The 17,836-nt window shown below is 34.4% G+C and overlaps 1 protein-coding gene across 24 annotated transcripts in view; it reads right to left on the minus strand.

Annotated features, from left to right (window-relative positions):
* Nucleotides 1-5,513: 5,513 nt before the first annotated feature.
* Nucleotides 5,514-17,836, minus strand: part of EYA1 (EYA transcriptional coactivator and phosphatase 1) — a 93,477-nt gene continuing 81,154 nt past the window's right edge. For all 24 annotated transcript variants that reach the window (XM_026691752.2, XM_087961858.1, XM_087961856.1 and 21 more), the window contains 3 exons: nt 17,244-17,365; nt 16,744-16,844; nt 5,514-8,840 (listed from right to left, as the gene is read on the minus strand). In XM_026691752.2, coding sequence (XP_026547537.2) covers nt 8,760-8,840; nt 16,744-16,844; nt 17,244-17,365 — 304 coding nt within the window. In that variant the 3' untranslated portion in view covers nt 5,514-8,759. The remainder of the gene's footprint in view (nt 8,841-16,743; nt 16,845-17,243; nt 17,366-17,836) is intronic.

The raw sequence follows: 17,836 nt of genomic DNA on the forward strand, positions 1-17,836 counted from the left end.
TAGACAAAGGGCAAAGACCAAGTTTGTTGATTTGGCAATTCTTGTAGTCTCTATAATTATAGATTATAGTTTATAAAATCTTTAGTATTTTACTAACTATTGAGACAAGTTTAATTGATTGATAAGTTTTACACATTTGAACATTATTTAGTATCATCCTTTTTGGTAGTGGAGTATAAATTAATCTCTTCTAGTTCTTTAGCCATTGCGTGCTATTTGCAAACCATATGCCACTTTGAAGTACAGCATTTTGTAAGTTTTTAAATAGCTCTGCTGATATTTCATCAAAACTTGTAGCCTCGGAAACTTCCGGTTTGAAGGGCTTCGGAGACAGACAGAAATCCGCGATCGTGCGCGGTTTCTGTCTGGGCTCGCTGCTGGAGCCCCCGAGCCGGCTGGTTTCGGGGCTAAGCCGAAGAGGTGGTGAAGACGGGGGAGACCACCAGCAGGGTCTCTCCTCCTCAGCTGGCCATTACTCCCTTTCCCGAAGGCGGTTGCAGCGGTGGTCAGAAATGGCCACCACAAAGAAGAACTCGACCGGAAAAGAACGTGCAGGAGGAAGATAAGAAGTGAAAGTTTTGGCTGACTGGGTTAAATTGTAAAAGCAACAACTAAGGTACCCTGGAATTTAAACTTACAAAAAATAACATCGCTCCCAAAGAAGAGTCAGAAGCAGCGAAGGAAAGTGAAAAGGGAAAGGTTTGCCTTTTTTTCTTCTTCTCTCTCCTTCCCTATACTGACAACTAAGAGACTTAAATAAGAAATCGGAAAAATCCGCTATGACATCAATAGGCAATTAAGCTGAAAATAAAACAAAATGCCAAAGGGATAATAAAGATTTCTGGACATTAAAAATTTTCTTTTTCATAAGCAGGAAGGGAGAGAAAAAGAATAAGGGCAGGATCTGGAAGAGGGAGGAGACTGCCTGGAATTAAAAAAAAATCTACAGTAAAACTTCAACAAGACTTCTAAAAGATACATTTTAACTGAAACTTTGCAACTAAATAGTAACCCCAGGAAGAGAAAGTGAAAAAAAAGAGCAAAAAAGAAACAGCTTGCATGTATTTGGATTATTTGGTGATCTTTGGATTCTTGGTTATTATATTTGAATGACTAAAATCAATCGGGTGGTTGTTTAAAAATTTATACAATGGCACCACTTCTGGATGAATTGAAAATGGAACTTAAAAAGTACAAATAGGATGCACAAGAAGGGAAGGGTTCTTTTGGCTTCGTTTTTCAATTCTTAGAAATGGAGATTTGGAACTATGAGAAACAACAAGAAACGACTGCAAAACAAGAAGATTGGGACAAAGAAGAAGCCATCTTTAATGAACAAGCAATTTTATGTGGGGAAGAAAAAGAAAAGGGGGGAAAGAGAATGGAGAATTTAAGACTTAAAAAAACAACCAAAGAAAAGAAAAATAATTCAAAAAATAAGTATAATACTGGAAAGCAGAAAAGGGGAATACAGAAGAGAGAAATAGAGGTAGAGAGACAAGGGGGTAAAAAGGGGAGAGAGAAGAAGAGAGGGAAGAAGGAAAGGAAAAGAAGTTACAAAGGACCGGAGCAAGGTATAGAGAAACAGGACCTATTTAGAGATAATGGGTGAAAATCTAACTGAAAAAGGGATTCTGTAAAGGTACATAAGATTGTATTGTTATATTAGTAATAAAAATAACTTTAGAAAATTGGAAACAACGTATGATTAAAATGAGGGATAAAATAGTTAGTGTAATTTAGTGAAATGTTTGTGAATAAAATAAGTGAAATAAAATAAATGGGAAAATTGAATTAGGAAGGAACGGGAACATTTTAATTAATTAATGTTTTATAAAATATAAGTGAAGGGGGGGATTAACTATGGAAAGCTTATAATTGTTCCCATAGAAGTATGATATTTAATTGAAAAGTAATATTAAAGATGTTAAGACTTTAATGAATATTAATATTAATGATAGAATTGAATTGGAATGGAATGTTGTTTTAATTATATATATATATATATATATATATATATATATATATATATATATATATATATATATATATATATATATATATATATATGTATATAATTAAAACAACATTCCATTCCAATTCAATATAATACATAACTTCCATTCGGAATATATATTTTAAGAATACAGTGTGTATTTTAAGAATGTACCAAGCAGAATCCGAATGGAAGTTATGTATTATATTGAATGTTACAACTTTAGGGAAAAGATATAAAGGCGTCATACTCCAATCAGTAACTACAGGAGAAATTTTGTTTAATGAGAAAAAATAATAGATAATTGAAACAGGACAGACAAAAAATATGAATACAATGATTTGAATTGAGATGACATAATTAAAATTGAGAAAATTAAAAGAGGGGAGAAGCTATGCAGAAAATGTAAAATAGTAATAAGATATGGAATAGAATATAAAAATGAGCATGAACCTGAATTTGTGTCTGTACAAAGAAATGTAACCCGGGATTACGCTACTTTCAAAAAAGATGTTTTATTTGTATTTTTTTCTCTTTGTGAAAACTCAAATAAAATTTACAAAAAAAAAACAAAAAAAAAACCTTGCAGCCTTGATTTAAGTATAATTTTTCTAGGTCATTGAACTTTACTTTCCAGAATGTCTGGCTCTGCTTTAGTGATTAAGCCTTTGCATATATAATCTCAGTTTGTCTACTTTCTTATTTTTATCTTTATCCAAGAGTTCTTTTCCCTTCTTTGCCTTATATTTTGTATAAAGATTTCCCTTGATTCCTGTAATTTTCTAAAACAAATACATTGTCCATTCTCACTTGATTATCTATTTGAACTACTTATTTAAATACAGTTTTCCCCACCCCTTTTCTTGCTCTTATGTAGAGCTTGACATTGGGCAAATTTATCTCTGTTCTTTTTGTCTATTTTTCTTCAGCTCTTGTCAGCATGTAGCTCTTTCCTCTTTCCCGCAAATTTATATTTGTTTGCTTTAATAATGTTATAAGTTTCATTTGAATTATTTATCAAATCTATAGTCACCACATAATCACATTGAATACTGCAGAAATTCTATCTTGTTTGTTTTATGATTTTGTTTATTCTAACTTAAGTTGTAATTTTGCAATGAATTTGTGATCAGCAGTCAGCTAGATCTTCTTTTATTGGTTCTAGAATGTAGAGAATTCAATTTCAGTGTTATTTACATGTCCAGATGTCTTTGAGATTGTTAAGAGGTATTCATTTGTTATAACCATTGAATTTTCTTGGCATAAATGTATTAGTCTGTCTCTTGCTTTGGTTCAGAACCAAGGGCAAATATTCCTATTATTCCAGATGCTATTTTACTTTCAACTTTAACATTTCAGTCTCTTACAAATAGTTTGATACCTTTTTGGTTATTTTGTCAACAGGTTGTTTCAAGTCATCATAAAAGTGTTGTACTTCCCCTGGATTTGTGGTATACATTTGCATCATCATAATATTGATTTGCATCTTTACCTTTTTTTGTTTAGAATGATGATTATTTCATTTCTTCTATGATCTTGTCATCAGCATATCTTGATGTTTTTCTCATAGTGACACATTTTGATAATTTTTGTTGTTCATTGAGTCCAAATACATTTCTGTTCTATCTTGATTTCCTCTAACATTACAATTGTGTTAGTTTCTGATTCAGACATTTTGTGTATGGATTGTATACATATCCTGCAGCATCAAACTTTATTTTAGTTCTGGGCATATTTGTATACAAATATGTACTTATACTTACTTTCCGTTCTTTCTCAGTAGCTTTTGGGATATCTTCAGTCTGACGCTCATGCTACATATCATATTGACAAATTCTTGGTTATGAATATTCATTTTGCTTTCAAAGTAGAATAGTGGAATAAGTTGCATTTCATATACTTCCAAAGGTATAGCTCATATTGTTGCAAGTCCCCTTCATCAATACAAGGTGATATATTTAAGCCCTATCATTGACTATCACCAATACAATTGAAACCAGTAAGATTGTCATATTAATTTTAATACATCTGATCTGGACTCAGACTAGACTAAATTCAATGTACTTTTCTCTCAAGAAATATAGATTAAAATATATCCTTATGCAGATATTTTTAACCACAACATATTTGCATACAAGCCAAGTGTCACTCACCCCAAAAAATACTTGTATACACTAATTTAAAGTAGCCCCTTTTCCAGAAACAAAATAATAGTCAATTGTTTATAATCTTTACATATAATTTCGATCATCATCCATGACATTCCTTTCCTCTAAATGCTCATTGATTTTGACCATACATTTTGTAGAGCAGAATAATTGAACACATGTAATTAGAAATGAAAGGGTCAGTTTTTAGTGGAAAACATATATCTCAAAGTTTTATCAAAGTTATTAAGCATTTCATTTCAATATTAAGGTAAAAGATTGAATTTCTATTTTTCAAATAGTAAATAGATAAAATAGAAGTGCACGGCAAAATAATGTCAAAATTTTTAAAAGATGTACTATTTATTAAATAGAATGTAGGCTTGTAAATTTCTAGTAGAGAAATTAAACTGGAAAACAGACAATGGGATTCTGATAACACTAATTCTTCTGTACTCCTCAATGCTTTACAGGCCAGAGTTATCAATGAAGACATTATCTTCAGGTTTTTTTTTTAAATGGGATTGTGTTCCTCTGTAAAAGCTTCATCTGTGACTAGATATGTTCATGCTATCTCAAAACTAAACAATTACATTATGCAGTCGGGACACATCTTTGAAGATAGCTTGATAATTTAAACCAATATGAATATAGGTGATTATATCACCTGATTTTTAAAAAAAAATCCCAAATAGTAAACCTATGCAATGGTTTATATTTGATGGCTGCAAAAGGCTGCCATGTGTTCATAGTAACAGATGTGCCTGCTTTTAAGGAATTTATTTATTTAAATGGGCAGCCAAACTCCTATACGACTTTTTGGCAGCTTACAGCTAAAAAAAAAACCCATCATATAAAATGAATACAAGAGACCAGAAGAGCAAAATATGAAGACAAACTAAAACAGATCAAACCAATCCCAAAAGAAGTACCAAAAAAAAGTTGCAGACAGGTGCTGTCAGTAAAGGAGTTGAGTTTCAGGGTTGAAACATGCACTGAAGATATTATCTAGTTAAGGTAATGAAATGTCTGCAAGAAAACAACCAAGTTCAGAGAGCTCCAAGGACCCTCAGATAGGTGGTATATTCCCATATATTCCAAAGCACCCTTTTGGAATTAAATCCCAGCTGGGTAAAAGACTCAAAAATACTTTGAATCCATAGAGATCTCTTTAGTGAGCTGTGCCTATTGCCCTCACATCTGCACTTGAATTCTTTGGGTGAGGCCTGATACATTATATCAACATATAGCTTCTACTGTAGAATTTTCTACCAAGAAACCCATATAATATGCTACTAGATTTTTGAAAAGGAGATGACTAAGATATTATATGTTAAGGGATGGGAGAATTCAAATACATTCAAAATGGCTATGTCACAAATCAATTTTATTAATTTAAACACAAAGTAAATAGAGGAAAGTTTCTGTACATAATGGTTGATACAACACACTGTTTGTACAACAAGGGCCAGACATACTTTTAGTCAGCATACAGACTAACTTCCTCCCAAAAAATGGGAGGGGTGGCAGGAAAAAAAACCATATTTTGCCTAAAACAAAAACCAGCTTCGCAATTAACATGTCTGCTTAACCACAGACTTTAAGTAGTCCTAGCATTGACTTGTTTTTGGTAGATCAAGCTACTGAAAATGAAGGGTTATATTTACAATCAAATAGTTTGAAATAAGCCACAAAATAACAAACTTCAGCAGCAATATGCATCCCCCACAAAAAGAGGAGTTGCCCCAATAAGACTCTGTGAAACTTTGATTCAAATTGAGGGCGAATCATCAAACTTTCACACATGTGCCTGTTTGGATTTATTCAGCTGAACCTACAGATTATGAATGTGAATTGAATTTTTAAATCAAATTACAAGTTCAGGTTGGATCTTGGCTGAATCACATACACAAATTGTCTAATAGCTACTTTTGCTACTAGCTGGCTTAAAAGCTGGCTTATTCCACAAAAATAAAAATCTAGAAAGTGGTAAAATATAAGTAAAATATGTATTTCTAGATAACCCAGCTGTGCCTAATAATAAAACTTAAGCCAAGAATTTATACTCATGCAGAGATTCAGGCAGGTTTTGGTGTAATAAGGGCTTTGTTTAGCCATAGTTATAAATATGGATGCTCACAGGATATTATATATATTTTCTCAACCTGTGCCAATTTCTCCTTCCCTTTTATTAACAGTTAAGAATCCAGATTAAATATGATTTAATCTTGATTAAAACACACCAGTGTTGGTATAATATAGTAGAAAATAATTTTTGAAGAAAATACAAGATGCATTTGTTATTAACTCTGGCCAAAAAAGCCACATTGGTTTATATAAGTCAGTTCAAAATAAAACTGTCAGGATTGTTGCAGGTTAGTAAGAAAGGGTAGAATTAATTAAACAACTACAAACAATAAAAACAAAATTGGCAATAATTTTACTGTGTCCATTGCCAGCAACGAACCAATACAAAAATCTGATTGTTAGTGTGAAACGGTCAAAATTAAGGATCTACCAGACATTTGCCATTCTTAATTTCATTTCAAACTGTGGGTTTACAAACAAAATCATTTCAAAATGTTTGCAGGTTTTATGCATTTTAATGCTTAAAGAAATATGCAGGGCCATTGCTTCTTATTTTAAGTAAACATCACATGGTTAGGGACATAATTTGCTCCCATATAGAGTTAGAAAAGATTTGGGGTTTCTGTTTCTGAATTACCCATATTAAAATTCTTAACTTCTACTGTGCCTGGCTTTTTCCATTGCAGGTGTTAATGAGACTTAGACAGTAATAATAGACATGCTTACTTTTGAATTAAGCTCACTGAATTTGGTACTGGCCAGATATATAGAATATGGTTGTTCAAGTGTAATTTATTTTTTTCCAAAAAAAATATGATTATTTTTAAAAGAGCAAGACTAATTTTCATAGTCAGTATGTACTGACTGAATTCCCAAAAGCATTCCGTTTTATTTTAAGATAGCGTGGTACATTTCATATTTAGGTTTTGAGTGCAAAACATCTTTTTTACTTTATTAAATCATGATACATTACACAAGGTTATCTTTTTAAAAAGTTCTGTATATTTCTGACAAAAAGAATAGATTCCACATTCAATATTTGCATGAGAAGACAGTGACTTGAATGCAAATATATTTTCATTGGCAGAATTCCAGTAATATTGCTCCTGAAAGTAAAAATAGAAATAGGGAATGACAATTTTTGTCACTATCTCCTTTCTCCTAAAATCCTGTTCTGGAACATATCCCATTTCTTAGCAACATATTTCTGGGGATTCCCGGGAGACAAATAATCAATAAAATTGATTTTATCCATTAGGAATATTATTCTATTGTTTCAACATCTTCCACGGACAAAAGCTGTTCAGTTTATGACTCAAACCAGTTAAATAAAGGAACAGAACACTGTGCTCATTTTTCAAGCAGTACTAATACACATGCTTCATATCAGTTAGGAATACACGTTCATGTGTAAACTGCTACTTTTCTTGGCAAAGTACACATAAACAATGCTAAATCAGGCCTCCATACGCACTTTAAAAAAGTGACAATTTAACCATGCTATTTTTTCTCATCTGATTTGAATTAAGTATATTTTACACTTGAACTTATACATTCAAGTACAAAGTATAAATGAGAGGATAGCCTACTATAGGCAAGGTAAAATTAGAGAGCTGATATTGTGATATAATAGATTTGCAAAGAAGAAAACTAAAAGAATGAATAAAAAGTGATTCCTCATTGACACTTGACAACCATGGTTTTGGTCTTGACAAACTGATCTTAAAAATTTCAATTTATACATTATACACAATTCTTTTATAAGGCACAGCACAATAGTTTGTGCACATACTGCCTCATTCTTCACCAAAAATCCATTACTACTATTCAATAATATTTGCCTAAACAATATGTAAAACATTGTCCATTAGAAATTTACACAAAACATTCTTCCTGTACACGATTGTCTCAGTGATGTACTTATTTGTTTAAATTAGAAATACTTCTACTTTGCAATGCGCTAAAACAAAAAAATTTTTGTGAGCAGAAGGCAATGACGAGTTATAGCCTTCCCACATATTGTACATATCCACATTTAAATGATGTCAAAACAGAATCTGTTCATAAATAAGTAAAGATTTACAGAGTACCCTGGATCTGAGGAAAAAAGCAAGAAAAAAGTAAACCTTTAAAAAGGTGTCCATTTTTAAAAAGTTCAGTCTTAGTTGTGCAATCAGGTTTGTTGTATTTAAGATGTGTTCATACCACACTGGAGATTCTAGAAATCACAAAGCACATCCCAGTCTCTTCACAGGTATGAACTTTTAAATGTAGTGAATGTGGTAAGAAGACATTGCTAAAACATTCTCACCATGGCTTGTTCTCATTGGGTTCACAGTACTAGAATGAACAGCTGTTTCTGAAGAAATAGATGTGCTTGTCCGTTTATTGAAAGGGCAAGGGTTAAGACCATCTGCAGCTGCACATCAACATGATGAAATCAAAAAAATTCTGTAGGCCAGTGCTGAAACAAGACTCAGGAACATCGTCCACGGATGTGAGGGAGGTTCCGAAGTTACAAAGTGCTACTATAAGTACTCCAGTTCCAAGGCATGATGAAGTGCCATAAGGTCAGAATGACTTGAGATCCTCCAGAATGGCATGGCATGCTGTGAGCAATACAAACACATAAAGGGAGACAATGTTACATGTTGTTTCATTAACACAGTAGTATTTAGCTATTCCATATTGCAAACCAAGTCAACAAGAATGCAAGAACATTGTCAAAATTCATCAACCCCATAAGAAATGCATACTTAAATGTAAGCAAAGAAAAACATATAAAGGCAGACCTCACTGAAAGGAAATATGTTAAATGAATGCAAACTTATTGTGTTAAAGGCCTGTCTATTTTACCTTTTTTTTTTTTGCAAGTATTATTACAAATATACCTCAAAATGGATTATATTCAAGATAATGCTTTCCATTGAGAATTCTAGATTTTCACAAAGAAAGATGCTGGAGCTAGGTGCCCCTATGGCCTATACCCAGAAGCTGTAATGCCTAAAGTCATCATTTTATTGTCTAACTTAGTAACATTTGAAAAAATAATAAATAATTATGTTATTAACTCTAAAGTGTGAAATACAATGAACTACCGCACTAATGCAGTGTCATACTAGAATACTAATTTGCTATGTATCTGAAAAAGCTTCTTGGATGAGAAGCAAAACATCTTCTAGGAAAAACAAAGAACCCCCAATTGCCTTTTGAAAAAAATATCTTTGAGACAATTTGCTTTTGTCTAACACATACTTCTTTATATATTCAAATTCAGGCTGAATGTTCTGACATTCTTTTGCCAAGTGACTCTAAGTCAGGCCTAACGTATCTCCTATGTTTCAGAAAATAGCAATCCCAAAATAAAACAAAGTGCTTTGATTAAAAAAATGCTGAGCCAATTTAGGTTGGGGATTTACAAAGATCTTCTTAAGTGGACCTTCATAAAGATAATACAATGTGTCAACAATATCTTTAGATGCACTAATTCTTGTCATTTGTACCAATTTATAAAACAACAAAATAATATTCATAGTTGGAATCCAAAGAATAAATTACTAAGTGTTGCTATTTACAGTGTGTACGTGAAGGATTGCCAAATGTCCTTTTAAGCCACAACACTTTACACTCCATTTAAATTCCACTCCAGATGTTTCCATAACCATTACCACCAACCATAAAATGGGAACAGGTTAAAGTAAGACTGGACAAATTAACCTCTATTCTTCATTTGGAAATCCATGTGTAGCCCTCAGAATCCTAGCAAACGATTCATAAAATCCCATAAAATTCCTAACATGCAGCTTGCTGTTTGTTTATCTGAACTGTTAATTTCTTAGACTGTAATTTTTTAAAATCCCCATCAACCTGTATGTCAATGCTTTAATTTGAAAAGCATTTTGGAAACTCTTTTTCACAATAGTCAAGTAGGCCATTTTGATAGGATTAGGAGAGACAGAAACAAAATAAAGAGAACCAGTTCTAAAATTATTAATTTGGTGACACATTTTGTGTGATGATTAATAAACTATTCATTACCAAACATTTCTTTGCAGCCTTCTTACTGACAAATAAGTAGTTTAAGTAAATATTCTATAATATCATTGTTTAACTTAATCCTTTCCTATTGCTTCATAACGTATTGGCATTGGTAATGTTCCAACAAAAAAAATTAATATACAAGGAAGTATGAATATAAAATATTATTTACAACATATTTGTAAATAATGCTGATTATTTACAATGACTGTACAGATATCTTCTCAACAAGTTCTTATACATTTTTTTATTATAGATTTTGTTCAAGGGACTGTTTTTTAATATTTTTCTTTATATGGTATCATCAAGAAAATTGTTTGAAATAAGAAACATCACAACACAGGCTACAGCTTGTACAGACTTGTAAGTATCAATAAATATTTAATAATATTAAGATTAGTATTGTTAGCTATAGCAATTAATTTGAAAGGAAAATTAGGAATGAAGGTAAAGCAACTTTTCATCATACCCATCAGGCTAGACCAGGCCAGAAAATGAACTCCATGGAAGATCAGACATTAGTTCCAATAATGGAATCTTGCAAGTGCTTTCTTCTTCCTTCTCCTCTCCAGCGAATCAAACCAGAATTTGTTAAACTGCTTCTAAATATTATCTTGTTTCCTAAGACTTTAAAAAGGTTTTAACCCTTTTTATTTAGGTAGTAGTTTTTGCCTGATCTTCTATAGCACCTCACACCTCCTGTACCGGTAACATACTGATTTTACATACTACAAACTCAAATTGCAAAAAAAAATTTAAAACCCTTTATTTTTATGAATGAAAAATCTCAATGTGGCAATTTGGGAAAGGCTAGGTAAATAACCAAGCATTATGATGAATAGTCGTAATATTCAGATGGAGATATTTCCTAGTACGGTAAGTATGTTCATATATATAGATAAAAAAGTTCATATATCATGATCCTTATCTGCAGCAGTTATCCTGTGAATTATCCAGATAATTTTTCTTAATTATTATCACATGGACAAATATTTTAATTATTCAACTGCCATATATCAGCCTTGCATACAATACTGATTCTGAATACCATTCATCTACTCTCCAATACAGAATATTCTAGGCTCTATGCCATAATATTTTAACAGCATACTTGAATTAGTTTATTGGCAGCAGAGATGACTAGACACATCCAGTTGAAGAGCAGCTGGCAAGATAGCAGCTTGTTTTTTGACTGTCAGCTGGTAATCAGGGTGGAACTCTGACTTGACCACTTGAGAGAAATAGCAACTGGGATTGAATAAAATTAGTATGTGTGGTATGTAAGAGTACCTAACTTAATCCTTTTATTTTAGTTTGTCTTCTGACTATTCATACAGCAACGGAAGGAACATTTGCAATTCTTTGGTTATATAACACCATCCGTGTGCTGTACATGTGTTATAAAGAGTTCTGCCCTGGCTCCAGCTCACATCTTCCTGCAATTTCATCCAAGCTTAGGCCAAAAGAATAGAGAAGGTGCACTTGCTATGATAGGCAAAGAGCCAGCACAGTTTGTTCTTTCCCCAAAAGATCAGGCTGAATGGGAGGAAAATCTCCCTGCTGGCAACATTGGCAGCAAGAGATCCACAGAGTTTCCTTTATTATTCTGGCTTCAGGAAAAACCACAATTGAGACTTTTACATTGAAGGCATATAAATATAGTCACAGACCGCTTGAAAAGCAGTGTTTTTGAGGTGAGGTAAGAATCTGAATGGTCACTAACTCAGGAGGATGTTTCTTCTTAGGCAGGAATACATACATATGGTTACCAAATTCATTGTTGATATAATCCCATTTAATTCACTGTTGTTTTGCCAGGAGAAAATGTGGCTCCTGCCTTGTGTCCTAGGCTGGAAATTCCTTCCGGCAACAAAGAACACATGAAAGCAATGCCTCCTGAGGATGGTTCATATTCATTTATTTATTGCACAAGCATAGTAGCCTTCTTAGTTTACAATCCTACATCCTAGTATATGAGAAAAAGCTTCACCAAATTCATGAGAAAACATGATCAGGATAGCACTGTAAAGTTGTACTTTACATTTTAAAAACTACTTATTAAATGCTAGCACAAATTTAAGTGCATAATTCTTTTACCAATTCTCTTAATTCTTTTTCAATTTTCACAACACAAAAGAAATACTGTTTAAATTAGAAATAGATTGCAAGGTAAATATTTGCAATGGAAAAAGCTTGGCGGATAGGACAAAGAGACACTGCCAAGGAAATGGTCAGATAAGAGACAGCATAACATGCAGATGGATCGTGGGTGAAGCAAGAGGTTCAGAAGAGTTCCTCCCAGTTTCTCAAGCGTTAAAGGAGATAGGCAGGGTGGAATGTACTTTCAGACTTGCAAGATTCTGTTACTGAAGCACAGGGGCGTCAGACTCTATTTCATTGAGTGCTGCATCAAGGGTTGTGTCTGACCACGTGGGACCAGGAATGGCCATGGCCAGGGTGGGCATAGACAGCTTGATATCACTCAAGGCTCCGTTTTCCGCTGCGATAGCTTCCTGCAGCCCTCTGCCAGTAAAAACGACAGAGGGCCATGCAGGACCTCCCTGAGCTGTTTTTGGCTGGAAGAGGATTCCACGTGGCTGTTGCAGCCAGAAATGGAGCTTGGGAGGGCCATGCAGAGGCACTATGGGCTGGTACTTTGCTATTTCCAGGGCATCCCCGTGGGCCAGATCCAAGCACCCCACAGGACAGATCCGGCCCACGGGCCTTGAGTTTGACACCCCTGCTGTAGCATTACAATAAAGTAGAATTAGCTCATTTAATTGTGAGTCTTACCTGGCTTACCCCATGAGGCCAACATCAATCTTGCCGGACTGAAAGTATAATCCCCCTACCTTTGCCCAAGGTCTGTCCTAGATTTCAATACAATATTTGATTTTAAAATTTATCATTAAATTTTATTTTATTTTATTTCCCCCAGTTCTTCTCCCGACATTTTTCCTTAAACAGTAGCTATAGCAGGCAAAGATTTTCAAGTGTTTCTTTAAGAACTTACTTCTTTCTTCATCAAAGTTTTCTTAGTTAAAATTACCCAACCAGCTTCATCTAATGAGAACAAAGATCTAAGTATTTATTAAATCTCACAGATAGAAAACAGCATGGGGATGCATTTAAGAACTAGAAATGCTAGATTAAGAAGAGTTACAAACTATAGAAATAATGTAAAGCCTGTAATGACTCAATATTTTGACTGTTCTAAGCTTGAAAGAAAGCATGCATGTTCTTTATTATATTATAACAAATATTTTATTTCAAATGGCATTGTTTTAATTGTGGGAGCAACATGGATTTTAGTAGGGCTCTCATTCCAAGTCTTTTGAATATAACCAGCCAAATATGCAACTGTGGGCTGTACTTTAAGTAACTGCAGGGATTTATAGCTAATAATCAACACTTTTATCTGGAAGCAAAGTAGCAAACACAATGAAGTTTGGAGAATAGAGGTGTCCCATGCCTATATGTTCCAGACCAGCTGAAGCTTCTAAATAGATTTCAAGGGCAACATTTTGCAGTAGTTGAGTCTGATTAGGACATGAATGACTGTCTGAAGAACCGCCTAGTACAGTAAAGGAACGAATGGTGCATAGAGGTTGCTCAGTAAAAGCTGCCTGGCTACAGTTGCCACTTGCTTTTTAAGCAGACATTGTGAGTCCAACTGGACCTCCATCTAAGGATATGGATGGAAAGTTCTCAGATCCAGGGGTCCAAATATCTATAGCCCAATTTCAATGTTGGTAGGTTGAGTTGGAATTGGTTAGTCCCCACATTCAGGCCTATTCAGCCACCAGTCACTGGGACAAGTCTTTAGTTTCCTCACTTAGTCAACCTGAGGTATAACTGGGTATCAGCATATTGATGGTACATCATCTGCTGCTTCTTCTAGGCAAAGACAAAAACACTGCTTGCACATTGATACAATTCTACAATTTCAAAAATCTGTTATGGAGAAATTAAAGTTGATTTCAGTAAATACCATGCACGAAGACAGGAATTACAAGAATACAGGCTGAGTGTTATATATGTAAATGGAACATCTAATGCTATAAATGATTGCCTTGGTACATGTCTCTATTCTTTTGAATTATATTATGCCCTGATGTAGTTGAATTTAAGGATGATTTAACATTTAATTAGAGTTTTTTTTGCTGGTTGTGGACTGATTTGTTGAGCTTTGGTATATAGACTCTGAGCACGCTCTTGTGTTCTGATCCTTTTAAGCTTAATGGTGTCTTTAAATGCAGATTTTAATCATTTGTAAAGCCTTGGGTTCTGGAGCTTGTTTTCAACTTTTGGAGCACTACTATGAAGTTAAAGTTATAAAGTGAGTAGAACATCAACATTAGAATTTTTGTAGCTGTAATATGCAAACTGTCACAAAAGGTGCTGTATGAAAGCTTTTGTGTATATTTTGCATGTAACTATGCAGGCTGCAAAATCAAACATGTTGTTTGAACTTTTTATGTTTGCACGCATGAATATGTACATGAGGTAATCTAAGCTGACTGCTATCTGCTAGCCAAGCTACACTAAAAAAGAACCAGACATCCCCATAGAAAAATATGTTTCCCATTTTGTTCAAATGTATAATAAAGAAGCCTTTCGTTCTTCAATCCAGGCACCAGCCTTCATGGTTTCTTTTCAGGAAAATTAGAGAGAAAGTATCAGTGAAGACAAATAAGTATATTACCAGAGATAGCTTGGTCCTAAGAGAGTATGAAAAAAATGTTCAGTACAGTGTGACTAAAAGATCATTAATTTCAAAAGAGAGAAGAATAATAGACTGCATACTAGTTCACACTACAAATGCATAGTCCTTGGAACAAGCCTGAAGCCACACACACACACACACACACGTAATGTTTGTGTTTGGTAAAAGTTTTTATTTGATCATGAGGTTGGTTGTTAACATACAATTTTATGTTGTTTGTTGAACTATAACTAGTTCACAAGTTCTGGGACTTTTTTTTTAAAGCACAACTTAGAAGACTTTGGCCACTAAATCCTCTAAGTGGCCAAATACTGTTTGAGGCAACATATTAATTTGGCAGGGAGTGGTGGAACTGGCGATTTATTTTGAAATCCCCACGTCATTATAGTTGTGCTTTTAAAGTTGTAGCAACGTTTCGGCAGAAAATCATCTGCCATCATCAGGCTTCTGTATTGTGTTCGTCTGTGAGTCAGACTTTTACAGTTGTTTCAGTTTTAAATTTGGGGCTAGCCTACTGCTGTGCCAGAATGGTTTTTTCTTCATCCTGATTGGTTGGGAGTCTTGGTCTGTGTTTATTGGTCTTGGAGTTTGCTGTGGTCTGCTTGATTGGTGTTTCTAATATCTTTTGTCTGTTTTGTGGCTTTTTTGTGTGTCTTGATTGGCTGGCAATATTGTGTTCCTGTATTGGAGGCTTTTAGTGCAGCTTGGCTCCGAGTAAATGGACGGCTATCATTTGTTAGGAAGCTAGGTTTCATCTGGGTGCCTGGTTGGGGTGTGTTTGAGCTGGAGGTATCAGGGGGGATCTGTTTGTGCCCAGGTGTTTGTCTGGCTAGTGGTGTGGAGAATTTTTTGTTTGTGAGTGTAGGCTTCCAAATAATTGACAGTCTGGTGGAATCATCTCTTCTATTCATGCTTTCAGGTCTTTTTTCAATCTCTATGGCTTCTCTGATAATTCTGTGGCTGAACAAAGCTGAACAAAGCAATACCCGAAAAAAGCTGAATTCAGAGAAGCCATAAAGATTGAAAAAAGACCTGAAAGCATGAACAGAAGAGATGATTCCACCAGACTGTGGCCCTCGTGGGTGTGGGTCTGGTGTCATTCTTCATGTTAGGTACTCATCTGTTCATGAAGAATGACACCAGACCCACACCCACGAGGGCCACACAAGATGCTACCACCATACTTCCATGTAGAAAGCAGACTCACACCCACACAGAAGATGAGACACGACCACGGACCAGAAGCCGCACCGCAGCTACATTACTACCCGCTTCAAACTCCTCCGACCCATACATGAAGCGAACTGACGCCCACCATGAAGATGTGGCACGACCACGAACGCGAAGCCAAACAGCAGGATCACAGCTCACCAGCTCAAATCCCCCAGCAACTAAGACTAACCTGAGCACAACCAAGCCCCCACCTGAACAGAACACACCCCCAGCCAATCAGAACACAGACAACTCCCCAACCAATCAGAACACAGCCAAACCCCCAACCAATGAGAAGACACCCCCACCCAATCAGAACACAGCCAAGCCCCCAACCAATCAAGTCACACCCCCACCAGCAGTTAAAAGGAAGAAGCAGCTGCAAGCTCACATTACTCTGAGAAGCACAAAGCCGAAGACACAAGCCTGAAGATGATGAATGAGACTTCATAGAAACGTCACCTAGATACTTCCAATTTTACGTGGGAGAAAACCCGAATAACCAAAGATCCACATACAAATACCCGTATCATTACCTTCTTTGATCCTTGTTCTTCTTCCACACCATCTCCTATGACAACGTAAACTACTTTTCTTCCAAATCTTTGAATTATGCGCTCAAAACAGCTTTCTTTTCCTGGAAAATTCAAGCATATTATCAAGCCCCAATCTGGGAAAGAATAGTGTAGTTTATTTCTGTTTAGGAAGCAATAAAATGGCTGGACACATTTGCTTTATAGTGTAAGATAATTATTCCTGAACTCTTGTATGTAGTAGATAAAATTTATTTGACTTGATACTAAGATTATTAAGTTATAAATGGGCAATTGAAATAAATGTTCAAATAACAAACCACAGATAATAAATGAAAGCATAATAACAAACCATTTAATGATCCAGATAAGAATTATCAATAACAATTAGTTTGAAATAATTATATGATCTGTTCTAACTGCTCAATGACATTTTGGATTTGGAACTTGAAGAGTATGAACTTGAACATGAATAACAGGTTCTGTTCATTGTAAATACTCACCTATTTTTGTTGCACTGTAAATATTTTCTATTGGAAATACCACACCCAAACCATACAGCAAGACCTTGGCAAGAGCTGGGATAAGCTGAGTAGTCGTTACTAAAATATTGACACAATTTGTCCTAGAAAAATGTAAAGAAGTATGTTATAATAATAAAATAAATAACAAATTATTAGTTTCATTTAAAAACCTGGAAATAAAATTTACTGTACAATTAAGGCTAGAAAGGATTCATAGATGGAGAAATGGTATTCATATGGAATCCAATATACAATCACTACAAATTCTCTAGTTTTTGCTCTTTTTCTGGCTCTCAGTTCTTAACAGGATTGATACTAGGAGGTATAAAGCATACCTCAGTAATAGATATTTAAAGGTAGGGATTATTCTCAAGAATTGATGGAGAAGACTAGGTCCCTATAGTATTAATGCAGATTCTATATGTTTATTATAGCATTGCTCTTACCTCTCAAAAAGTACCATACAAAGGTCTATTCTACTTCAATATAGGGCCATATTTCCCATAATGACCTAGGAGAGAGAGTCTGATTTGGTAAACTACAGGAGTTTGGTTGGAGTCCTGATATTCTTG

The sequence above is a fragment of the Notechis scutatus genome, chromosome 3 (assembly GCF_049901735.1).
Source record: "Notechis scutatus isolate UNSWTSFEM ecotype Mainland chromosome 3, rNotScu1.2, whole genome shotgun sequence".
NCBI classification, from domain to species: Eukaryota; Metazoa; Chordata; class Lepidosauria; order Squamata; family Elapidae; genus Notechis; species Notechis scutatus.